Raw genomic sequence first — 27,660 nt, 5'->3', positions numbered from 1 at the left:
ATTAATTATTGGCACTCAGTGGCCAGCAAGTATTGAATAGTATAAAACATTATTCATCATTCAGTATTCTTCATATCATTAAGAAATCATTATTAAAATCAGTTAATTACAGTCATAGCCTTAATAATCATGGGCATAATAAGTAATTACATTAATTATGGGCACTCAGTGGCCAGCAAGTATTGAATAGTATAAAACATTATTCATCATTCAGTATTATTCATATCATTAAGAAATCATTATTAGAAAAATCAGTTAATTACAGTCATAGCATTAATAAGCATGGGCATTATAAGTTACATTAATTATGGGCACTCAGTGGCCAGCAAGTATTGAATAGTACAAAACATTAGTAGCATTAATAAGCATGGGCATTATAAGTTACATTAATTATGGGCACTCAGTGGCCAGCAAGTACTGAATAGTACAAAACATTAGTAGCATTAATAAGCATGGGCATTATAAGTTACATTAATTATGGGCACTCAGTGGCCAGCAAGTACTGAATAGTACAAAACATTAGTAGCATTAATAAGCATGGGCATAATAAGTTACATTAATTATGTTTAGGTATCATTAAGAAGTCATTATTCAAGTGACATACAATTCAGAGCTGATCAGTGTTATTCAGAATTATCATAAACTAGTGACATTATCTGGGACTGTTAATACATTTTGTTTTTTCTGCTAGCAATGCATTGCTTTGGGTAATTATAAGGGAAAGCAAGAAGAAATAAGAGAAAAAATTGCTTCTAGGTTGTTCCTATAAATGAAAAGATTGTGTAACGTCATTCGTCATGAGTCAGCTGTAGCAAGGTTATCACATTTATAAATGATAGACACAAGTGGGTAAGAAAAATGCAAGTACTAGAACAGGTATAATAAGTAACAAGTTTAGTAACTATCATAAAAGGCTTCTCCTGAAAGAAAAATACAAAATGGATTATTGAACTGAAAGAAGAAAAGCAGACTATGCTGAAAAGTAGTGAACTTCGAATTAACAGGTAGTGAAATGTGTATAAAAAATGTGTTCCATAGCTGTCCTTTCCAAAACCTTCAGTCATCCTACTACGCAATATAACACCTGCTGTCAAAGTAAACTGCAACAAATACTTAAATAACTACATAGCATAAATACATAACTTCAACATTATCCTCATCTGTAAAGAAAAACTTCATTATTCATATCATCATAACTCCATCATTATCATCACCTGTAAACAAAAACTTCATTATTCATAGTACCATATTCTTCATCATTGTTCATTATCAGCATTCATTATCATCTGCAAAAATCATTTCATTATTCATCACACAACTATTCCTAATCCCTAGCATATTTCATCACTTAAAACTAAAATGTGTAGTTCTATCTGACAGCTTGCATCAATCGCTTTGTATTCTGAAAGAAAAAATTAGTTAAGACTGCTATTCTGCGATGTGTATAATATATTCTGGTTAATGCTTGTTAATTCTGATCCATTTACTCGTCCTCATAAGGTTTTGTATCTTCTTTCATCTATTCCGTAGTTGAAATTCCCATTTCTGTTTAATTTATTTCCTTTACGCATCATTTCTTTCTGAAATTGATGAACAAAGATTAATGTCTTGCATTTAAATCATATACCCACTAAATAATGACTGGTTAATGGTGACACAATTAAGCATACAGCATAACATGACAGAAAACGTAATATGTCAAGAGCATAGACAGTGTTCAAAGGCAAAAATGTACAGAGAATATCACAATGCAGCAGCAAAAAAAAGAAGAAAATGTAAAACAGTCACGATGTTGAGATATCATAGGGCAAAATGTCAAAGTCAAATGGTGTGTGTTATACCTTAACTAGTTCACAGTGCATACAAACAAAACAGGAAAACAGTCATACATACAAAAAAAATGAAAAATGTGCACGGTCTCATGTGTAACGACAAGAAAAGCGACCTGCTAACCTTACCTTGCCGGGCACTTGCCAAGAAAAAATACGATAGTCATCATCAGTAATTAGTCATATGAATATAATTGCATAAGTGGTCATAAAATGTGTAAACGGCCTCATAGCATGTTACATCGTAAAGTGGTTTCATTCGATGAAGGGTTTAATGTTTGACACATGATGGTTGCCTTTCGATTTTCTGGTTCTCAGAGTTTCGACGTGTACAACATTGGGGTGAGGAATGCTGCGAATCCGATATGGACCTGCGTATAGAAGTTCAAATTTACTGCACTTACCTTTTAATTTGCTGGATAAATAGTGTGTACGTACTAATATCTTCTGTCCAACGTGAAAGTCTCGGTGTCTACAAACCTGTTTTTGCTGTCTTCTCCGGCGCTCTGCGGCACGTTTGATGTTGTTCAGCGCAATGTCAATTATTTCGTGGTGTCGTAATCGACGAGATGTAGGAAATGTTACTAATTCTTTGATTTTGTTTGGTGGTTCAACGTTTTTCAGTATAACAGACGGAGGTAGCATAGTGGATTCATTTGGAATGGAATTAATTACATCTTGGAATGAGTGTATGTGTGTGTCCCAATTAACATGTCTTTTGTGGCAGTATATTCTACACAGTTTGCCAATTTCTTTCATTAGTCGTTCACAAGGGTTCGAAGAGGCGTGGTACTTGGATATATAAATCGGAGAAATGTTTCTAGCTCGTAACATGCGTGTCCATATGACAGAACGAAATTGTGATCCATTGTCAGAAATTACTTTCATCACATGCCCTATATGAAATAGAAAATGCTTTACAAATGCTTTCGAAACAGTTTTGGCAGTAGCTTTGCGTAACATTTAGCTGAAAGTAAAAATTGTATAGCTCTGTGATCTGTGTAAACGGTGGTATGTCTGCCATAAAGAAAGTGCCGAAATCTCGTAAAAGCCCATACAACACATAATGTTTCTAGTTCAGTAACGGAATAATTTCGTTCAGCAGGTGACAAAATGCGGCTTGCAAATGCGATGTTTTTAATTATTGTTGAGCCATCTTCTTCAATTTCCTGAAAAATGTGTACGCCTAAAGCTGTGTTGGAACTGTCGGTGGCAATAGAAAAATTTCTAGTAAGGTCTGGGTGCGATAAAAGTGGAGCATTCAACAAAGCATATTTCAAATAACATTCTCGTGAACAAAATTCTGCGTGTCAATAAGTATTGCTTACGTTACTGGAATAGGCTACCTGTACTGTGTCTGGTCAAATTCTGTCGTACGTGCTGTTATTTACGGGACGATGTTATGGTATTTTGACTATATGAACTGTTCTGTTATTTCTTACTGACATGTTACGCTATAGATGACACCTATTGTCTGTTTCATTCATGATTATATGTTGTTGCTAACATTCTTGCTGCTGAAAAGATCGACTGTAATGAAATGTACGCTGAAAATTGTGCTCGTTAATTTTACGTCTGTCATAATAGTCACTTCTATACGGCGCATTGCGATACGAGTCGAAATAGTGTGTTTTCTGTACGTAGTTATTTCTCTGCTGTGCGTTACTATTTATTGTAGCTGGGACTATACGTGCACGCGGCGAAACATTAAAGTTTGGTTGACCTTGTGGACTGCATTGTTGGTTAGGTATGCTAAGCGGCTGACTTTCATGCTGTTGTAGTGAAAAACATCTATTGTTACCAAAATGTGGTTGCTGTTGCTGCAAATTTTATACATACTAATGATTACTATTTTATCTGTTATTAAAATTACGTTGTTAGTTGTCATTACGGGAGTGCCTACTGAAAATTGTCACATTCGGTAAAATTGTCATATCCGGTGTTCAGTACATATTCTTAATTCTAGGTAGAGCAAAAGTTAAAGAGCTGTTTTGATAGATATAAAGGATAGTAGAAGAGAAGGCAGCAGTGCAGAAAACTAAAGATGAAAACAGCACTACTACAGCTCGGGGCCCTATGCTCGCTACGGCACATATTCATTAAAGCGTAATGAATCCCCTGAGGTCTATTACGCACTGCAAATAAATTTTAGCTTTTGCGTTCCAGGCCAAGTCGGTGGAAAAGCAAAGCTAAATTGTTGGATCCAATCTAGCGGGTGAATCTGTGTTCTGTCGTTTTTAAACACTTTAAACTTTCTCACTGACAGAAAATGTTTGTAATCGAAATTATCGTCTCTGTGTGACGGAACAGGTTCATGGTTGTAAGAGAATCTGTTGAACTGTGATTGTTCGGATTCGTAGTCGTGTCCTCTTTGTAGATTACCCAAATTACACGCGTTGCGCGAATCTGATAAATGTTCGCAAAGTGGCGTCTGCTGTGATGCGTTATTAACTGAAACGTTTTTCATCTGTGTTACTTCCTGTTGTAGACTAGACAATTTTCTACGTAAAGTGTTGTTAGATGAATCGATCTCATTAATCGTCTGCTGTAAATTTTGAAATTCAGTTGTTTGACTAAATGAAACCGGTGAAATGTCGTCTGATTTGCTGTCATTAGTACTTTCAATAGCATCAATACGACTGGCCAATTCATCATATTTTTCAGTCAGTGTTTTTGCCTGATCATCGTTTTTAGAATCGGACGCATTAATCTGTTTTTGCAACTTACGTGTAATTTCGTTCAGTTTTTTAACGTCAACTTTGACGACATCGGAATCCTGTGTTATTTCTAATTCTTCAAATCTGTCTGTCACTGCCTGAATATCTACTGCGTGTGTATCTGTTTTTGATTTAAGATCAGAAATTTCATCACGTAATTCCGCGTTTAACTGTTTGATGGAATTAATTTCCTCGGACACTGTGGCAATATTATTGTCTACGTATGTTTTTGCTTTTGCAAACATTTTACGTTTGTCTTCTTGTCTCTGAGCTGTGATTGTTTCCATTACTTGTCGTTTCACTTTATTTTGATCCTGAATAAATTTGCGGAAACGCGTATCACTGTTTTCTATGTGAAGACTAAGACGTTCGTTAATTTGAGAGTTCTGTTGCTCGAATTTCGCATCAATCTTTTCATCCATTTTGCGCGAAAGTTCTACCGTCATTGCTTTAAACTCGTCGCGTAATTGTGTAGTTTTTTCAGAGCATTGTTTAGCGACTCCGCTAATTTCGTCTCTGAGTGTTTCTGTTGTGGCTGTTTGCATTTCCCTTAATTCTTGAGCAACAGACCTAATTTCTTCGCTACTTTTTCGTGAACAAGCCTCAATTTCTTCGCGTAACTGTTCCTTAGTGTCATGGCACTGCGCGGCAACGGCTCTAATTTGTTCACTTAACTGTCTGGAATTGTTATCTAATTTTTCATTTAACTGTCTGGAATTGTTATCTAATTTTTCATTTAACTGTCTGGAATTGTTATCTAATTTTTCATTGAAGTGTTGTTTGAGATTTTCGTTATCTTGTTTGTTCTGTTCTCTAAGTTGTTTGTTGTCTTCTTTAAGGTCGTCTTGGGTTTCAATAATTTGGTTAACTCGTTGCAGCAATAGTGCCATAATTTGATCCGAGCCCAAATTAACATTTCTATTCTCTGTGCTAATTAATGGTGGATCTGGAATTGTCTCATTTTCCGTAACCATTTGGTTATTCTGAGATTCACAAAAAGGTTTGTCAGTCGGATGTGTACTGTCAGACATTATTTCGGAATTAAATAAATCCGTCGCACTTTCAGTACATTGTCCGTTTTCATTAGAAAAATTTCTCTGCACGTTACATGAATTTTCCAAACCGGATGTGTTAACCTGGGCAGCGCTCATTACAATAGTGCGCCCCGCGTCATCAATTGTCGTCAAATTAACAGGGGAGACAATTGAGTTCGTTTGTTCATCAGTAAGATAAAAATCGTCCTTAGTGGTTGGAACGCACTGATTGTCAGTGATCGCAGGATTGTCACAATTACTATCAGTCACAGTGTTTAAGTCGGTAAATTCATTCATAATACCTCGCGATACACTATTCACAGTCTTTCGCGGCATTTTCACAATAGTCACAATTATTCAAAAAGAAATAAGCACAATGCAAAAGCAACACACAAATACAACAGAGCAACGAATTGCCGATGATCTGAGGAAAGAAAGTCACAAATTAGTAAAAGCGTTGCGCCAAATCTTAATTATATTTAAGCAAATAAGAGCAGATATCTGACTGTTTTTCAAAAGATTCTCAACGAAATACGATCCTGGCAGGGTCGCCAAGTGTAACCTCCCCACAAAAATTTTGGAGACAATACTTAATAGAAATGGGGCCACAGCTAAGTGTGAACTCCCACAGAAATTTTAATGGCAAAGACAATTAAATGAAAGCTCGCTATCTGACTCAAGTACAAGTTCCCATAAAATAATGAACGATAATCTCATGACAATGAAACTACAGTGATAACCAAAAGTCAAATAAACCGAAATGTCGGTGTTTGCCCTGTGCGAATTCAGAATAAATTTCTTACCTTATTAAAACTGCATGTCAAAATTCTGCTCTTATTCTGCGGCACAGCTTGCAATAGATGTATCGCCATAACTAAATTTTTTTGAAGTTAACTGAATTTTTTTTTGTTTAAGGAAATGCAAGGGAATCAAATGATACTTTTGTTAAAAAATTGCTTTCAAAAAAAAATCAAAATTATTATTGGGGGCGATTTTTACAGAAAATTACACTTAATTAATATTGCTAGTTGAGCGGGAGGCTGATTAACAATATACCTTATCCTGTATCTCGACCATTGCGGTGCCGACGCCCGCCGACTGCTCTCCGCTACTGTTACTCACAGACTCCAAGCACTACTGAGGACTGACTACTGCAGACTGCGAGTCGAGCGCAACTGCTCTGGTCAGAGATTCTACAATGTCTCAGCATCGCTGCCGCACAACATACGTGTTTCATGGTTCCCAAGTATGTGACTGGCTCGAAGACTTCTTCAGTAATAGAACCCAGTACGTTGTCCTCGATGGTGAGTGTTCATCGGAGGTGAGGGTATCATCTGGAGTGCCCCAGGGAAGTGTGGTAGGTCCGCTGTTGTTTTCTATCTACATAAATGATCTTTTGGATAGTGTGGATAGCAATGTGCGGCTGTTTGCTGGTGATGCTGTGGTGTACGGGAAGGTGTCGTCGTAGAGTGACTGTAGGAGGATACAAGATGACTTGGACAGGATTTGTGATTGGTATAAAGAATGGCAGCTAACTCTAAATATAGATAAATGTAAATTAATGCAGATGAATAAGAAAAAGAATCCCGTAATGTTTGAATACTCCATTAGTAGTGTAGCGCTTGACACAGTCACGTCGATTAAATATTTGGGCGTAACATTGCAGAGCGATATGAGGTGGGACAAGCATGTAATGGCAGTTGTGGGGAAGGCGGATAGTCGTCTTCGGTTCATTGGTAGAATTTTGGGAAGATGTGGTTCATCTGTTAAGGAGACCGCTTATAAAACACTAATACGACCTATTCTTGAGTACTGCTCGAGCGTTTGGGATCCCTATCAGGTCGGATTGAGCGAGGACATAGAAGCAATTCAGAGGCGGGCTGCTAGATTTGTTACTGGTAGGTTTGATCATCACGTGAGCGTTACGGAAATGCTTCAGGAACTCGGATGTGAGTCTCTAGAGGAAAGGAGGCGTTCTTTTCGTGAATCGCTACTGAGGAAATTTAGAGAACCAGCATTTGAGGCTGACTGCAGTACAATTTTACTGCCGCCAACTTACATTTCGCGGAAAGACCACAAAGATAAGATAACAGAGATTAGGGCTCGTACAGAGGCATATAGGCAGTCATGTTTCCCTTGTTCTGTTTGGGAGTGGAACAGGGAGAGAGGATGCTAGTTGTGGTACGAGGTACCCTCCGCCACGCACCGTATGGTGGATTGCGGAGTATGTATGTAGATGTAGATATGGATTCGGAAATGTGTGGGTGAGGTTTTTCCGAAAGTGTGGCGGTAAATCTCCAGTCTCATATATCCTACAAACCAACTGAAACAGCAGTTTGGTTGTTACTTCCCCAATGATTTCAAAATTTCGATGGAATGTCATCAGTTCCTTCCGTCTTATTTGATCTCACGTCTTCCAGAGCTCTCTTAAAATCAGACTCTAATACTGGAACTCGTTTGTCTTCCACACCGATTCCAATTTCTTCCTTTATCACAACATCAGTCAGTTGTTCTCCATTGTGAAGGCCTTCAGTGTAGAGTTTCCACCTATGCTCTCATTTCTCTGCACTTTTAATGTTGATGTCGCTATTTTATATTTCACCGAAAATTGTTTCGGACTTTCTATAGGCTGAACCTGTCCTTCCAACGACCATTTAGTTTTCGATACCTTCACATTTTTCCTGCAACTATTTTCCATTATCCAACGGTGATTCGGACTCCCCTCCCAGCCCCTGTGTCGATGTGGAGGACGGTCAGAGACAGTCTGGCTTCTTGCGATGATCACAGTTTGCTCTCTTGGCCGTGTGTCGTCACTCACCTGAATGATTATAAAGTGTGTTCTACTGGCATCGAGCAGGACAGGAAACTTTTTAGAAAGCTTTAACTTTCATACACTTCCCAAAATTTTCATTCCCAAGTGTCTTGTACTGCTGTATTCCTGTCCCTCTAATAACGTTTTTGTACTTTATTGTTTAGTCAATCAATTTAAGCATTACTTTTGTTAGGTTGTGTTTCTTACCAGATACCTTCTTTATATCTATATTTTTCTGTCTCACTCCTGTGGTTACACATTTTAGCATGCCCATTCCGCTTCAACTGAACCACCTACTGTGGTATTCATTATTGCAGTATCTACAGCATTAGAAAACTTTACAAGCACATCTTCATTCCTCAGTAGTTCAGCATCCCACTCTTACCACAATGATTCTTCTGGACGTTTCCCTGAAACCTCAGCCTACACTTCACCGTTACTAAATAATGTTGTGATCGGAATTTATATCTGCTCCTGTACTTGCTTTACAATCCATTATCTGATTTCGGAATCTCTCTCTTGCCATGGTCTAATCTAGCTGGAATCTTCTCGTGTCTCCAGCACTTTTTCGTGTATACCACCTTCTCTTGTGATCTTTGAACAGTATTCGCTGTGACTAGATGAAATTTAGTGCAGAACTTAATCAGCTCTTTTCCATCACATTCCTATTACCGAATCCATATTCTCCCATAACTCTTTCTTCTACTCCACACCCTACTACAGCGTTCCAATTGTTCATGATTATTAAATTTTCATCTCCCTTTACATACTGTTTCCTGTTCAATATCTTCTGCTTGTGAAGTCGGGATGTATACCTGAACTATTGTTGGTGGTGTTGTCTGTTGACAATTCTGATCAGAATAATTGTATTAATAAATTGTTCACAATAAGTGACTCTCTTCCCTAACTTCCTATTCCCGATGAATTCTCTTCCCATTACACCATTTTATGGTGCTGTTGGTATGAACCTATACTTGTTTGACCACAGATACTAATCTTCCTCCATTTAATATCCTTGACCTCTGCCGGCCGCTGTGGTCGAGCGGTTCTAGGCACTTCAGTCCGCAACCGCGCTGCTGCTGCGGTCGCAGGTTCGAATCCTGCCTTGGGCATGGATGTGTGTAATGCCCTTAGGTTAGTTAGGTTTAAGTAGTTCTAAGTCTAGGGGACTGATGACCTCTGATGTTAAGTTCCATAGTTCTTAGAGCCTTGACCTCAACCGTATCTGGAGTGGGCCTCTGTATTTCCCTTTTCAGATGTTTTAGCTTCCATACCACTTCTATCCGTACTCCAACTCCTAGAATGTTGCCCTTTTGTTGGCATTTCAATCTTTTTCTCATGGCCAGACTATTACTGAAGTGATTAGGGTAACCATATTTCTCAAACTCACTGTTGAATTTTAACATAGACGAATATATTGTTCTTAAACATAAATATGAACCAGTTACGCCTTTGTCTTACGAACTAAAGACTGTTAAACTCGACACGGGCCAAAATGAAATACCAATTGTCACGCGTTACTCTTATGATATATACTGTGTCTGAGTGTTACACATATAAAACAGAGAGTGCATGTGTAAATTTGAATATCAGGGATCTTCTCCAAAACCACTTGATCAGTTTCAATTAAGTTTGGCACAGAAATAGCAGGTCTCACGAATATCAGCACTGTGGAGTTTATAACCTCCTAGCTTCAGCAGGAGTGGAGACAAGGGCAAAAAAGTGTCTTTCGAAGCCTCTGGTGTATAAGCTGCCCTGCACAAAAGGCATGTTAGAGAAATATTGACCTGCCAAATCAACTGGCTTTACAGGGAGCAAAAAACGGTTTTTCGGACCCTGGCATGTACTCAGACCTACGTGACAGGCACGTTTTGCTGGAGTAGTATTGGTCTGCTTTGCGCGGTAAACTGATCGTGGGAGGGAGATGTACGAGGCACGCGGAAAGTGTAGAAGGGTAGTGGCCAGGTGGAAAAGAAAGAGCGGAGGTGAAGATGGATTGAGAGAGTGGAAGAGGATGTGGGTGGAGGGAGGGAAAGGAAGATATGATAGGAGAAATGTGGGAGGAAACGGACCAAAAGAAGAGGACGAGGAGATGAAGAGGCAGAGAGAGAGAGAGAGAGGGGTAGGAGGCAGGCAGAGGTGGGAGGATGAGGTGGACAGGCAGAAGGAGGAAGATAAGGAAAGAGAGAGAGGGAGGAGGAAGTGTGTTCAGCATATGTGTCGAAGGGAGGAGCCGCGGGGAAAACGCTATACCTGTATACAACAATGCAATCCGAGATGCACTGCAGTCAGGGCTGATCGGCGTGGTAGACGCGAAGACTGCCGCAGTATTAATTCATATAATATCCACACGAATTTCTTTCCCACTCACTGCAATGGCAGCTATTGTTGAGGTCCTGTTTGCGGTGAAAGCGACACACTCAACTACTACCACTGGGCCACAGCTACCAGAAGATCAAAACAAACTCTCTGATACAGCACTCTCGGAGCTTAGACATCGACAATCGATATCTGTATGTACTCGTGACCTGAATGAGTAAGCCGGCCGGTGTGGCCGTGCGGTTCTAGGCGCTACAGTCTGCAACTGCGTGACCGCTGCGGTCGCAGGTTCGAAACCTGCCTCGGGCATGGATGTGTGTGATGTCCTTAGGTTAGTTAGGTTTAAGTAGTTCTACGTTCGAGGGGACTGATGACCGCAGATGTTAAGTCCCATAGTACTGAGAGCCATTTGAACCATTTTTTTGAATGAATAAACAAGCAATTACGCAAAATAAGGGTTCATGGATCCCTTACAAAGGGCACTACCAATTTCTATCCCTATGTTTATCCTACACGAGCTTGTGCTCCGTCTCTAAATGACACCATCGCCGACGAAAGTTTAAATCTCAATCTTCCTTCCCCTTCATCTTTTTACCGCATAGCTATGCGACTTATAGTGATAATGCCTTATTATAAGGCATTCAGAAAGAACGAGCCGGACTCCGAGTAGTTAAAGCCGCCGAAGGAATCGTAGTGCCATTCCCTACAGAAGAATGTGTTGTCTAGAGCTGTAAAACGACTTTAGGCTATGTAAGTAAGCATAGACAACGGCAGTTTTCCTAGTAGCCTTGGTCTTGGTAACAGTGTTATCTGTACATTAGGTATGTTGCATACCTATCATTTCAATCGCTTTGTTTATGTATGCGATGAGTGTCTTGCTGGATTCCCCTAGAAGCCAGATGCAGTGAACTGTATAGAAACTGAACGAGGATATACACTGATCAGCCAGAACATTATGACCATCGACCTACAATCGATATAAACCCGTCCAGGCGGTTGAAGCGTCACCTGGCGAGGAATGACTAGTCAGACAGACGCCGCTGCATGTACACTCATGCTCATAAATTAAGAATAATTGCAGAATGTGGTGCCACACAACGTGGCACTACACAGAACTGGGGTTATTAGCATAGGCACATAGGGACACACACGGCACAGATCTGTAAGTCCACGGTATTGGTGATAAGTTGAGAAAACCGTCCCGCAAAAATGTGCTACATAACGCCACTGTTTCCTGCGCATGTACCCCGACATCAATATGGGATGTAATCACCATGCACACGTGGCATACTCTGGATCAGGTGGTCGAGCAACTGTTGGGCTATAGCCTGCCATTCTTGCACCAGTGTCTGTCAGAGCTCCTGAAGTATCATAGGGGTTTGAAGACGTGCAGCGATACGTCGACCGAGAGCATCCCAGACATGCTCGATAGGGTTTAGGCCTGGAGAACAGGCAGGCCACTCCATTCGCCTGATATCTTCTGTTTCAAGGTACTCCTCCACGATGGCAGCTCGGTGAGCCCGTGCGTTATCATCCATCAGGAGGAAGGTGGGACCCATTGCACCCCTGAAAAGGCGGACATACTGGTGCAAAATGACGTCCCGATACACCTGACCTGTTACAGTTTCTCTGTCAAAGACATACAGGGGTGTACGTGCACCAATCATAATCCCATCCCACACCATCAAACCACGACCTTCATAGAGATCCCTTTCAAGGACATTAAGGGATTGGTATCTGGTTCTTGGTTCACGCCAGATGCAAACCCGGCGAGGATCACTGTTCAGACTATACCTGGACTCGTCCGTGAACATAACCTGGGACCTCTGTTCCAATGACCATGTACTGTGTTCTTGACACCGCCCTTTACGGGCTCTCCTGTGACCAGGGATCAGTGGAATGCACCTTGCAGGTCTCCTGGCGAATAAACCATGTCTGTTCAGTCGTCTGTAGACTGTGTATCTGGAGACAACTGTTCCAGTGGCTGCGGTAAGGTCCCGAGCAAGGTTACCTGCAGTACTCAGTGGCCGTCCGCGGGCACAGATGGTGAGATATCGGTCTTCTTATGGCGTTGTACACTGTGGACGTCCCGTACTGTAGCGCCTGGACACGTTTCCTGTGTGCTGGAATCGTTACCATAATCTTGAGATCACACTTTGTGGCACACGGAGGGCCAGTGCTACGACCTGCTGTGTTAGACCAGCCTCCAGTCGCCCTAGTATTGTAACCCTCATAACGTCATCAATATGTGTTCTTTGAGCCATTTTCAGCACACAGTCACCACTAGCGCTTGTGGATACGTCTGCACCCATACTCGCTGCACCGTATTCTGACATGCACCAACACACCTCTGTGTATGTGGACTGCTGCAGCGACACCGTGCGACGACCGCAGGTCAAATGCACCGCATGCTCATACCCCGAGGTGATTTAAACCCGCAAACCGCCCACCAGAGCGCTGTTTCACCATGTATCGGCATTATCCTTAATTTATGAGCATGAGTGTAGTATCAGTTAGCGTGCTGTCCCTGTGTAGAATGGGGAAGATGCGATCTGACTGAGTTTGACCGAGGGTAGACTGTGATGGCCCACGGACTCGGCATGAGCATTTCGGAAACTTCAAGACTTTTTCGGTGTTCGAAGAGTACTGTGGTGAGTGTCTTCAACAAGCGCCGAAATCAAGGTGAAGCCACATCCAGTCGTCGTTTGGTTGTGCGTCCACCTCTCATTACAGATGTTTGACGTCATATACTGGGCACATTGATTGAATGGGGCAGACGGTGAACTATGGCTTTAATGCCGGGCCGAGTACAAGTGTGTATGAACACACAGTGGATCCAACACTAGTAACAGAGGGCCTCCACAGCCGACGATCCACGCATGTGCTTATGTTGTACACCACGACTTCGGAAAATACAACTGAAATGGGCATGTGACCACCGGCACTGGACGCTGGCGTAGTGGCAGAGCGTTGCATGGTCTGATGAATCTCGATACCTTCTTCATGATGCCGATGGGAGGGCCCGAATCCGTCGTCTTCCAGGGGAACAGCTCCTTCACATCTGTAATGCGAGACCGAGCAAGCTGGCGGCGGTTCCATTAAGCTCTGGGGAACATTCACGTGGGAATATATGGTTCCGGTGGAGCTCGTGCAATGCACCATGACGGCCAAGCAGTATCGTACACTGGTTGCAGACCACGTACATCCCTTCATGAAGATCATGGTTCCCAATGGCAGTGACATTTTTCAAGAAAATAATGGGCCATACTTTGACCTAGCCAATCAAATCGTTGCACGCACAACTTCAAGCGACAAGTCAGAGACGGTGTCGCCAAACGTATTTGTCATTTGGTTTCCTAAAAAGGAACAAGAGAGCGATGCAGAAATTGAGCATGAGACGGCAGCAAGGTAAAGGCTGATCAGTTTCGTGCTTTATGATCTGCGCTATGAGAAAATACTACTTGTATCTGCTGTGCTGTTGGTGGTGGTGGGGGAAACGGGGGGGGGGGGGGGGGAAGGTCGCATGAATTTGCACGTGCACCATCCTGACTGGGGCAGCGGCCTTGCCGCAGCGGATACACCGGTTCCCGTGAGATCACCGAAGTTAAGCGCTGTCGGGCGTGGTCGGCACTTGGATTGGTGACCATCCAGGCCGCCATGCGCTGTTGCCGTTTTTCGGGGTGCACTCAGCCTCGCGATCCCAATTGAGGAGCTACTCGACCGAATAGTAGCGGCTTCGGTCACGAATACCATCATAACGACCGGGAGAGCTGTATGCTGACCCCACTCCCCTCCTATCCACATCCTGCACTGAGGATGACACGGCGGTCGGATGGTACCGGTAGGCCACTCGTGGCCTGAAGACGGAGTACCGTCCTGACTGGCTAACTTCAATGCTAATTAACTCGGAAACGATGCAACTTATTGAGTTTTCCTTAATAATTATTTCTCAGCACAAGCAACCCTGAAACATCCTGATAAACTATTCATCCTGTTTCTGACCGCCCTGTATAACAACTCTACAGTTTACAGCATTCTCGTGAAACAAATAAATTCTTCCAATGGTTAATGAGTATACTACAGAAACAATAACGGCCCGACAGCTCTACAATCAGACGTGCGTATCGCTTCTCCCATGACAATAGTTCACTTATTTCAACAAAATCTTCTGGGCATCCCTTGAGAATATGTAGCGCGTTTCCTTGGTCGAAGATAAGGAATTTGTGAAATTTATTCACTATTTACTGAGGCATAATGACTGTACTTGATGTTTTCTTAAAGGACAAATTTTTAGTATTAAGGTAGTTCTTTCAGTACTCCTGAAGACTGAATTTATTTAAGGAAAGCGTTGTTGCTTACCTTCGCCGAATTCCGTAGGGTGGCCGACGGAAATCATCCAGGTGGCGTCCATGATCTCCCAGAGGCTGCCTGCCTGCGGGAAGATAGATCACTGCGTCACAACCAACAACATTCACGTCTCAGGTGTCTCATCTAAGAGTCGTCGGGTGCATTTTCTCGAGTGTTTCGGCAGATACTCGCTACTTCGTTTTTTGCAGTGTGAGGATGGAGTTAGCCCAAACAAATATTCCTTACCACGTTTCGGTCATGGTAAGTGTGTTGGTAAAATGTTTAACGATCTTTTGGTGTCCTTTGTCGTTATCAATAACGTTCATACTTATAGAAAGCGAGCTACGTAGCCAAAGGACTAATACAGCCGAGTCCAGTACTACTATCAACACATTTCCGCAGGACGACTTCACGTCTATAATTAGGGTACATCCATAATAATGGTAATGGGATGCAGTACGATTAAATTAGGTGATGCAGATAAAATTTAATTACGAATTGAGCAGAAAAATAACTGACGATAGCCGAAGTGGAGAGCACGTAAACCGAAGAATGGCAGCTGCAAGAGAAGCATTTCTGAAAAAGAGAGAAACTTGTTGACATCAAATATAAATGTAAGTTCTAGGAAGTTTTTTCGAAAGGTATTCGTGTAGAGTGTAGCTTTGGACGAAAGTGAAATGTGGTCGACAAAAATTCAGACAAGAAGAGAATTGAAGCTTTTGGAAAGCGGCATTATGGAAGAATGTTGGATGCATCGTATGAATAATGAAGGGTACTCAGTATAACTGGTGAAAAATAAATTTGTGGCACAACTTGCTTTAAATAATGGATAGGTCGACAGAACAAATCCTGGCGCATCAAGCAGTGGTCAATTTGGAAATAGAGGAAAGTGGGAGGGGCTAAAACTGCAGAGCGGGACCAAGGCCTGAACACAGCAAGCACGTTCAAGTGGCTGTAGCTTGCAGTAACCATACCGAGAAGCAGAGTCTTGCAAAGAATAGACTAACGCAGGGAGCTGCAGCAGTCCAGTCTTCCAATAGAAGACCACAATAACAAACATGAAAATGTCTTTCGTATTGTACTGTGCTCTGAGATTAAAGAAGCAGCAACTTGTTAGCCACATCTTCCTTGCCCGACTCGCCCTCCACGTGTACCAGACTGCACCGCTCTGTCTGGTCTGTCGCCACTGCCTTGCAGCAGCGCTATTCAATCGCTGCTGGAGTATTGGTTATTTTATCCTGCCCAGCTATCCGCCCAGTCTAACGTGCTGTTTCTCGAGCGGGAAGGCATGCCGGTCCCTGGCATGAATCCGCCCGGCAGATTAGTGTCGAGTCCGGTGTGCCTGTCAGCCCGTGGATGGTTTTTAAGGCGGTTTTCCATCTGGTTCCCCTTATTCTGCCTCAGTTGAACTATGTCAGCGATTGCTGCGCAAACACAGTCTCCACGTATGGATACACCATGGGGAGGGGGGGGGGGAATGTCCACTGGGGACTGAACCGCACAATAGCCCTGGGTTCAGCGTGGGGCGGCGGTGGGGTGGGTGGACTGCTGTGGGGTTGTGAACCACTGACGGCTACAGTGGGACGAAGCCTCTCCGTCGTTTCCAGTTCCCCAGTTTAATACACAATACACTGGGTATTCTTCCTAGATAGCTGTCCCTGTCAACCTGAAGACCACAACAGATTACTCTACAAACGTTCCATCAAATGGGCCCATAAATTTGCACCTCAAAAACATATTGTTTGTAAAGAGTAACAAACCAATGCTTTGCGTTGACTCGGGACGTCGTACGAAACATGTGGTGGCTAATATTTTATTCATATGACTCCATATACACACTGCCAAATCGAAAGTGTACATAGCTGCCAAAGTACAAGAGAAAATGCTTTTGATGACTTATATGAAAGGTTTTATGTATGAGCTGGGAATCGAAGCCCGGTTTCCTGCTTACTAGGCAGGTGTGTTCTTGGCACGTCAGTTTACGCAACTGCACGGATTACCCTGGCATGCCCTGCTCCTCGATCCAAATTCTTGCTGCCTCCCCAGTCTACTTTAAATTCCCCCTTACACACGAACAGAACTGCCAGGGCTCTCTATGTTCTGGAATAACACCTCCGTATCGAACGTAAATGGGGGATACAGGCTGCAATCCAGGTGCAAATACTTATACAAATGAGATGACAATTTGGATCGAGGAGGGAGGCGTGCCAGGATAAACTGTGCAGTTGCCTACATTGCTGTGCCGAGGTGGCTTAATGGCTAACGCACCTGCCCAGTGAGCAGAAGACGTGGGTTCGATTCCCAACCTTGGTACAAATTTTCACTCGTTGTTTTAGTGTATATACATAAAATTATATCAGTATGAGAGCAGTAAAGTAGTCTCTGAAATTGTGTCTTTTCATTCTCAAACTAGACTCCAATCATAATCTGCGAAGCTAATTATACACGAACCGTGAGAAATTTATAATATATTACTCGATAACGTGTACCATAGGCCAAGTGTTAATACGCCATCTCTAAAGGAAAAGTAACTACTGCTATAATTTGACTACTGTCCATAAGAATGCGCGCGGCTGTAATGTTACTGCGAGTGGTGGACAACATCGTTATACGCTCTTCATAGGCGTCCGCAAGGCAGAGGAACAAGAGGGTGCTCTTGATCAACCCCTGCCCCCCTTCCCTCCTCCACTCTTGAAACTGTCTACAGACTTCTTATTCACTAGTGATTTCTCTCGAATTTCTAGCAATGATTGTCTGTGACGCTAGTAAACTGCAGATTAATATTGCCTGTTGTGACCGGCGGTAAAGAATAACCACCTGTCTTAGGATATTTTTGGTTCTCATGCCACTGACCAGAAATTATGGTGACTTCTTGGATTGGTGGCAGTTTTGGTGCTATTTGGCATTCAGGATGGATGCGAACCTTTAGAGAACAAGAAATAGTCCCATCAGTCTTTTCTCTGTTCCTTTCTCGTACATGTATCTTCCAGTTGCAGAAAGCGACCGATCAAAACAACCTGAAGTACGGATTCCAGTATAACGTAAGCTTGGCAGCAGTGTACGTACATGTCATCCACTCCAGCTTCTTCAAAAATCCCCTTCCACTTTCTGCACATTGGAATCTCAATACCAGTTCACCGTTCGTCTGTGAACAAACAAGATCCACAAACGCTTGTAAATTCTGCATTCAATTTTACGTGGCAGAGCTGTGGCAACAGACTCTGAAGAACACAGCCATCTGAACTTAAGATTGACGAGTGTTCAGTAAGTAATGCAACACATTCTTTTCCTCACCCAATTTCGGCTGAAAAAATGCGGAACTTGTTGTTGGACATGTTGTTGCTGTTGTGGTCTTCATTCCTGAGACTGGTTTGATGCAGTTCTCCATGCTACTCTATCCTGTGCAAGCTTCTTCATCTGTCAGTACCTACTGCAACCAACACCCTTCTGAATCTGCTTAGTGTATTTATCTCTTGGTCTCCCTCTACGATTTTTACCCTCCACGCTGCCCTTCAATACTAAATTGGTGATCCCATGATGCCTCAGAACATGTGCTACCAACCGATCCCTTCTTCTAGTCAAGTTGTGCCACAAACTCCTCTTCTCCCCAATTCTAAACAATATCTCCTCATTAGTTATGTGATCTACCCATCTAATTTTCAGCATTCTTCTGTAGCACCACATTTCGAAAGCTTCTATTCTCTTCTTGTCCAAGCTATTTATCGTCCATGTTTCATTTCCATACATGGCTACACTCCATATAAATACTTTCAGAAACGACTTCCTGACACATAAATCTATGTCCGCAGCTCGTGGTCGTGCGGTAGCGTTCTCGCTTCCCACGCCCGGGATCCCGGGTTCGATTCCCGCCGGGGTCAGGGATTTTCTCTGCCTGGTGATGACTGCGTGTTGTGTAATGTCCTTAGGTTAGTTTGGTTTAAGTAGTTCTAAGTTCTAGGGGACTGATGACCATAGATGTTAAGTCCCATAGTGCTCAGAGCCATTTGAACCATTTTGAACTTAAATCTATACTTGATGTTAACAAATGTCTCTTCTTCAGAAACGCTTTCCTTGCCATTGCCAGTCTACATTTTATATCCCCTTTACTTCGACCACCAACAGTTATTTTACTCCCCAAATAGCAAAACTCCTTTATTATTTTAAGTGTCTCATTTCCTAATCTAATTCCCTCAGCATCACCCGGCTTAATTCGACTACATTCCATTATCCTCGTTTTGCTTTTGTTGATGTTCATTTTATATCCTCCTTTCGAGACACTGTCCATTCCGTTGAACTGCTCTTGTTGCGGGACATAGTGGAATATTATTGCTTCAGCCCTATCGTTTCATGATGTTCCGATAGATGGTGGTGCGATATGTAGCCTTCAAAATGGCGTCTGTAACGGAAGTGCTTTGCAAGCAGAGAGCTCTCAATGAGTTTCTTTTAGTTGAAAATCAGAGCATCGCAGATATTCATAGGCTTTTGCAGAATGTCCACGGAGACCTGGAAGTGAACAAAAGAGCGTGAGTCGTTGGGCGAGACGTCTTTCATCGTCGCAACAAGGTCGCACAGACCTGAGCTACCCTCAGTAAACTGAAGAAACGCCTTCAGCGTGTTCGTGGCCACAAAAATGCAAAGGAACTTCTCCTTCTCCACGACAACGCAAGGCCTCGCACATGTCTGCACACCCGGAGCTTACAAAACTTCACTAGACGTCCTTCTTCATCCACCCCAGAACCTGGATCCCGTACGTTCCGAATTTCCATCTGCTTGGTCCAATGAAGGATGCAACCCGCAGGGAGCACCACGCGGATGACGGGGAGGCCATTGATGCAGCGAGACGTTGTCCCCGATGTCTTTCAGTAGAGTAGTACAATGCGGCACTCCCCGTAAGGTGGCGTGAGACTATAGCGTTCAACGGAGGTTATGTCGAAAAATAGGGTTTTGTAGTCAAAAGAGTGGAAAATATTATGTTATATTGGAATACAGAAAAAAAAGTGTTGAATTACCTATTGAACGTGTAGCGCCGCTTCCTTTGGACGAAAAATGAATAATATAAAAATATTACCCCAAAGCCCGAAAGTCCCAAAAATCAAGTTCCAAATTTCATAAATGAAAAAAAGAAAAAAAAAAGAAGACCTTTTTGGAATAATGTTGCTTGAATAGTATCACGTAGATAGAAAAGAAATTCAGTACCAAGTAGCTTAGTGTTTTGGAAAGGAAAGAAATAAAAAAGATAGACTCCCATTAGTTTCAAAATAAAATCATAGTAGATCGCAAAGTACCGTAATTAGAAATCGCAGAGTAGGACGAACGATCTCAAAGAATACTCCTTATGAGTACTCTTTGAGAATCGTGTGTAATACCTAAGAAAGAGCCATGCACTTTTACTGTGTTACGAGAGTTAGCCGGAGCAAGTCGTGCCTCAGCGTGTGCTCGTTTACGTGGGCGCGACGAGATTGTTTTTTGAACGCTAAACATTTGCGATCTACTACGACGCACTGAACTTGTAAGAAGTAAATCACTAACTTCAAACAGGATATCACCTAGAATCCAGATAGTGAAAGATTCGAAATTGTCTTAAATAAAAGACTGGACATTAGCCAAAGTTAGGAACTACTAATGATGGACCGATATAGAGACTAAACTTTGAAACCGAATTGTGAGAAAAGAATTAACTTTCATGAAATCAGTTAATGGACTCTGGAACTTGCATAATATCTTGGACTGAAGTATACGTCATTAATTCCACCCAGATAGGAAAAGGTACTTCCTTACGGCAATGTTAGGATGTGAAAATAATGAAATAAACCAGCATTCAGTGTTGTTACTGCGTTAATAACTTCTTTCAATCCATTCAATATTGTGGACTCAGTAAATAATTATCTGTGCGACGACATCGATTGTCCAAGGAACGCGGCGTGCATAAGTTCTCTTTGCCGCAGTAACAAATTATCGCTCTGTTACGAACTATTAGGCTCTAGTAAACTGAAAAACTTTAGTGGAGATATTGGTGTTGCCCAGGTAATGAAGCTACGATTAATACCGGAATATGAAGTGATACATCCCTACGTGAAGCTGTGTTTAAGTACGCCAGGGAGCACGTAATTGCTTCACCTGATCGAGACAAATAAAACGCACTCGGTGGGATTTCAGCGCAGCCCAAATAGATTTTTTATATAACGTCAATATATACAGCTCTACCGCTAGTTAGCCAGACTACGACGTTATAAATGCCAATCGTATGAGTCAAAGGCTTCAGACAAAATAGAAAATTCCATTTTAAAAATGGTTCAAATGGCTCTGAGCACTATGGGACTCAACATCTTAGGTCATAAGTCCCCTAGAACTTAGAACTACTTAAACCTAACTAACCTAAGGACATCACACACACCCATGCCCGAGGCAGGATTCGAACCTGCAACCGTAGCAGCCCCGCGGTTCCGGACTGCAGCGCCAGAACCGCACGGCCACCGCGGCCGGCATTCAATTTTATGCGCTAGAAGAGGAAAAAAGCGTAAATGTTCACGATCGAAAACGTGTCCTCTTCAGGAATTGGAAACTTTTCAACTCTACGGGGTATGACACGATGCCAATTGCTGTCTTAGAGCTGTGAATTTTGGAGACCAGTTGGCCTGATTGCACAGTTGTATCATAACCTGGAGAACAGGGACTTCCTTGGTTCAGTCCTGGGTTATTAAAAGTCGGCACCAACAGTCAATTTGAGGGTGGTTTTGGGAGATTTCTCTCATTCATCCACTCTTTTCTGGTGCCTAGACACCGCAAAAAAAGTAGTCTTCAAAGTACATTGTTTAAATTTTGGTTATGCCAGCCAATATTACAAAAAACAGAAAGCATGAAAGCGATTAAAGCCATGATAAGATGTGTTTTGTAGGCAGAGAAAGTAAATCAAATGAAATCTAAGAAATCTTTTTAGAAAGTCTACAGCCTATTCCTCCGGTTCGGGCAGTGTTAATGCTGGTTACTTTTGTTGATCTTCAACAAGATTTGGTCAATCCTTCTGATTTCAGATTTTTAATTACAGTTCCATATCACATTATAGGCCCCAAATAATTTTTTTTTATTAGGATGAAATTTTTAGATCGTTGAATATAAGAAGTGGCTTCCATATTCATATTAGTAACATAAATGGAGTACTTTGCGTATATGACTGAATATGCTTATTTTTAAGATGTCAACGTAATCTAGCTTGCAAATAGTGATTACATAGCTGTCAATCTTTTGAGGTTAATAATTTTTTGTATTTCTTGCCAAATGTAGTTCCTGAATCACAACACCTTTTATAATTCACCGAATCAGTTACACAAAAAATATTTCAGAATTTTGCCTTCCTTTGGAATCATTTCTGAAGACGCCGATGGCGGTGTTCTAAAAACATTTTCGTGAATTCTAGTGCATGACGATTACAGTGCGAATAATTTAAAGAGTTTAGAGCGATGAATAATGCTCATTCAATAAATTAAAAGGAAAAGTTGTATAAAAAGTACAAAATTTCGGTAAAGTTTGAGCTTCATTGTTATCTTTTGGTGGTGTCCTAGAAACTATCAGACGGGGTGGCACACAAACCTCGTGAAGGGATTGCAGGGAATCAGTGAAACAAGATGGTGGCACCCTTGTAGGTTTCCACCAACGTGGAGCAGCGGAGTGTTATTAGATGAAGGAATGAAACCAATCGAAATTATCCGTTAGATGGCAGTGCAATATTGTGTAAGTTGTCTGAATCGACCACAAGTGCACAAGCGGGCAGGCAAGTTCAAACGGTGAGTAACAACTGTTGAAGATTCGCCACGCCCATGACGCTCTGTCTGCGTAGGCACGGAGAACAACAGCGGGAGAGTTGATGAGCTGATATGGGAAAACAGGTGTATTACAGTGAGTGACATTGCAGCAACGATTAACTGTAGTGTCGGATCGTCTCACCATATTGTTCGTGAGGTACTGATGTTCAAGAAAGTGTGAGTGTGGTGGATTCCAGAACGTTTGACATCAGAAATGAAAGAAAGGCGAATGGACGTGTGCAGGGAGACCTGACGTTCGTCTCCTTACACCATCCCCTCGTATTCCCCGGATCTGGCACCTTCAGGTTATGACGTTTTTAACCCACTGAAAGAAGCTCTTAGTGTTAGTGGCTCAAAGTTCGCTGATGACGAGATGTCCTGGCAGCAGTTCATAACTGGCTACGACACGTCCCTAAGAATTCTTTGCAAGTGCTATTGAACACTGAGAAGTAAATAAGGGTTGCATTCCATTCTCGTAACAGATTCTTTATATTTTTAATTTAGTGGAGCCTCGTAAATGTATTAATCGTCTCACGTCTTCAGTGTACGAATATTTCCGAAATAAAGTCGGTCAAATTCTCCACCTGTGTACATGATATCAGCAAGTCACGTATGAATAGTTTATGAATGCTGGCATTGCGTACGCAACTACTGCAGCGTGTTTGATCGTTACGACACTTGTTTCGTTTTATTCAGTTAAAACATTGCTAATGATAGGATTTTCTCGCTTGTTTCTTGCCCTTAATTTTGATGTGATGTCTACTTCCATGTTTCTCTTGAATTTTACCCTTTGGCGCGGCATATGTAAATAAAAAAAATAACAACTTTGAGACCGTAACCGGCGAACAGTGACATACAACAAGAGGCTGACAATGAAATCTGCTGCTAAGGCAATATTCTTCAGATGGCCAGTGACATTCTTCGCCTAGTCAGCTGTCTACTGCTGGTATGGTCATGTTCCAGCTGAAAATACTGCACGTCGCTACTTCAAGGTGCAAGAACGAAAAGCGATCGTGGAAAATGCCTTTGCGTGCAGCCACGTCGGCCTCGTATGACATCATTAAATTTGTCGACGACGAGGAAGAGAAAGCAGTGACAGTCTTAGCGGAAATGAAGACGCCGTGTGCAAGGAACGTACTGAAATTGCGTTAAGTCGATGTGCAAATTACGGCAGGTGGGACACGATGCTGAGGGCAGTGGGAATCAAGCATCTACTGAAAAGAAGACGAAGATAAACAAAGTGCACACAGTAAATATCCCATTGTCACTATGGATAAATGTGTTATTAGGTAGCAGTTTCAAAGACATTGTGAACAATACAACGAAATACCAAAATTGCGAAAACTACACAGTGCCGCGTCCCAAAAGTGAGTGTTGCTTGGGACCGGGCGACAGGATTCGAGAAGAAGGGGGATAGTCTTGACCTGACCATCTTCTTGAAATTACCTTATTACAAAAGGTAAGGCTTGGGCTATGTACTGAAATGACAAACACTGTGAGCGTTTCACAACTTCTGTCTTTATTGAGGAAACAGTATCAGCTCCTCACATAATTGCTCTAAGGAACTGTACCGACGAAGAGACCAAGTCTCTACAGAGACATATTGACTGACTTGCACTTAAAATGGAACTGTCACTCCTAACTGAGCCCGCACCAACGACATGACAAGCAGAACTCACTGGCTAAAAGACTAGGATTCCATTAGCTGCGCTACAACTACTCAAAATAACTCTGCTTAGCGCCATCTGATACTCTCTTCGGCTGATACAAACGCTGATACAAATACCAACGTCCTGATCTGACTGCAATAGCCGTCTCGGAGCATCCTGCTTCTGAGTTTTATTCAGTTTTCCCCTCTTCCTCCGCCAGTCCCTGACATGGCGTGTTATCAAAGAGCCCTTACCATCGCAGTGGCTCTAACTGTGCACTATGCTTTGGAGAGTGAGTAAGTGGAGGGAAGGAGGCATTTGTCAGTAAATCATGTCTTAAGCCCTGCTATACGCTCTTCATAACGTGTAGCTGCCCATTCCAAGGAGTTACTCCTTTTATCCCTGTCTTACCCTCGCTCCTTGTCTGGAGTCATACACTACTGGCCATTAAAATTGCTATAACACGAATATGACGTGCTACAGACGCGAAATTTAACCGACAGGAAGAAGATGCATGATTAGCTTCTCAGAGCATTCACACAAGGTTGGCGCCGGTGGCGACACCTACAACGTGCTGACATGAGGAAAGTTTCCAACCGATTTCTCATACACAAACAGCAGTTGACCGGCGTTGCCTGGTGAAACGTTGTTGTGATGCCTCGTGTAAGCAGGAGAAATGCGTACCATCACGTTTCCGACTTCGATAAAAGTCGGATTGTAGCCTATCGCGATTGCGGTTTATCGTATCGCGACATTGCTGCTCGCGTTGGTCGAGATCCAATGACTGTTAGCAGAATATGGAATCGGTGGGTTCAGGAGGGTAATATGAAACGCTGTCCTGGATCCCAACGGCCTCGTATCACTAGCAGTCAAGATGACAGGCATCTTATCCGCATGGCTGTAACGGATCGTGCAGCCACGTCTCGATCCCTGAGTCAACAGATGGGGACGGTTGCAAGACAAGAACCACTTGCACGAACAGTTCGACGGCGTTTGCAGCAGCATGGACTATCAGCTCGGAGACCATGGCTGCCGTTACCCTTGACGCTGCATCACAGACAGGAGTGCCTGCGATGGTGTACTCAACGACGAACCTGGGTGCACGAATGGCAAAACGTCATTTTTTCGGATGAATCCAGATTCTGTTTACAGTATCATGATGGTCGCATCCGTGTTTGGCGACATCGCGTTGAACGCACATTGGAATCGTGAATTCGTTATCGCCATCCTGGCGTATCACCCGGCGTGATGGTATGGGGCGCCATTGGTTACACGTCTCGGTTACCTCTTGTTCGCACTGACGGCACTTAGAACAGTGGACGTTACATTTCAGATGTGTTACGACCCGTGGTTCTACTCTGCATTCGATCCCTGTGAAACCCTACATTTCAGCAGGATAATGCACGACGACATGTTGCAGGTCCTGTACGGGCCTTTCTGGATACAGAAAATGTTCGACTGCTGCCCTGGCCAGCACATTCTCCAGGTCTCTCACCAATTGAAAACGTCTGGTCAATGGTGGCCGAGCAACTGACTCGTCACAATACGCCAGTCACTGCTCTTGATAACTGTGGTATCGTGTCGGAGCTGCATGGGCAGCTGTACCTGTACACGCCATCCAAGCTCTGTTTGACTCGATGCCCAGGCGTATCAAGGCCGTTATTACGACCAGCGGTGGTTGCTCTGGTTACTGATTTCTCAGGATCTACGCACCCAAATGATGAGATAAAAGAAATTATTCGGGTAGTGAAGGGAGACGAAAATTTAATAGTCATGGGTGACTGGAATTCGAGAGTAGGAAAAGGGAGAGAAGGAAACATAGTAGATGAATATGGATTGGGGGTAAGAAATGAAAGAGGATGCTGTCTGGTAGAATTTTGCACAGAGCATAACTTAATCATAGCTAACACTTGGTTCAAGAATCATAAAAGAAGGTTGTATACATGGAAGAATCCTGGAGATACTAAAAGGTATCAGATAGATTATATAATGGTAAGACAGAGATTTAGGAACCAGGTTTTAAATTGTAAGACATTTCCAGGGGCAGATGTGGACTCTGACCACAATTTATTGGCTATGAAGTGTAGATTAAAACTGAAGAAATTGCAAAAAGGTGGGAATTTAAGGAGATGGGACCTGGATAAACTGACTAAACCAGAGGTTGTACACAGTTTCAGGGAGAGCATAAGGGAACAATTGACAGGAATGGGGGAAAGAGATACAGTAGAAGAAGAATGGGTAGCTCTGTGGGATGAAGTAGTGAAGGCAGCAGAGGATCAAGTAGGTAAAAAGATGAGTGATAGTAGAAATCCTTGGGTAACAGAAGAAATATTGAATTTAATTGATGAAAGGAGAAAATATAAAAATTCAGTAAATGAAGCAGGCAAAAAGGAATACAAACGTCTCAAAAATGAGATCGACAGGAAATGCAAAATGGCTAAGCAGGCATGGCTAGAGGACAAATGTAAGGATGTAGAGGTTTATCTCTACAGATATGATAGATACTGCCTACAGGAAAATTAAAGAGACCTTTTGAGAAAAGAGAGCCTGTTGTATGAATATCAAGAGCTCAGATGGAAACCCAGTTCTAAGCAAAGAAGGGAAAGCAGGAAGGTGGAAGGAGTATATAGAGGGTCTATACAAGGGCGATTTACTTGAGGACAACATTATGGAAATGGAAGAGGATATAGATGAAGATGAAATGGGACATACGATACTGCGTGAAGAGTTTAACAGAGCACTGAAAGACCTGAGTCGAAACAAGGCCCCAGGAGTAGACAAAATTCCATTAGAACTACTGACGGCCTTGGGAGAGCCAGTCCTGACAAACCTCTACCATCTGGTGAGCAAGATGTATGAAACAGGCGAAATACCCTCAGACTTCAAGAAGAATATAATAATTCCAATACCAAAGAAAGCAGGTGTTGGCAGATGTGAGAATTACCGAAAAATCAGTTTAATAAGCCACAGCTGCAAAATACTAACACGAATTCTTTACAGACGAATGGAAAAACTGGTAGAAGCCGACCTCGGGGAAGATCAGTTTGGATTCCGTAGAAATACTGGAACACGTGAGGCAATACTGACCTTACGACTTACCTTAGAAGAAAGATTAAGGAAAGGCAAACCTACGTTTCTAGCATTTGTAGACTTA

The 27,660-nt window shown here is 42.4% G+C and overlaps 1 protein-coding gene and 1 pseudogene across 1 annotated transcript in view; one reads left to right on the top strand and one right to left on the bottom strand.

Moving 5' to 3' along the window:
• Positions 1-27,660, bottom strand: part of LOC126199006 (uncharacterized) — a 362,479-nt gene that overhangs the window by 245,473 nt on the left and 89,346 nt on the right. Inside the window, exon 3 of the mRNA XM_049935686.1 lies at positions 15,071-15,143. Coding sequence (XP_049791643.1) covers positions 15,071-15,143 — 73 coding nt within the window. The remainder of the gene's footprint in view (positions 1-15,070; positions 15,144-27,660) is intronic.
• LOC126200062 (5S ribosomal RNA) lies at positions 14,265-14,382 on the top strand (annotated as a pseudogene).

This window comes from Schistocerca nitens, chromosome 8, assembly GCF_023898315.1.
Source record: "Schistocerca nitens isolate TAMUIC-IGC-003100 chromosome 8, iqSchNite1.1, whole genome shotgun sequence".
Classification (NCBI taxonomy): Eukaryota; Metazoa; Arthropoda; class Insecta; order Orthoptera; family Acrididae; genus Schistocerca; species Schistocerca nitens.
This window is presented reverse-complemented; position numbering and strand designations above follow the sequence as displayed.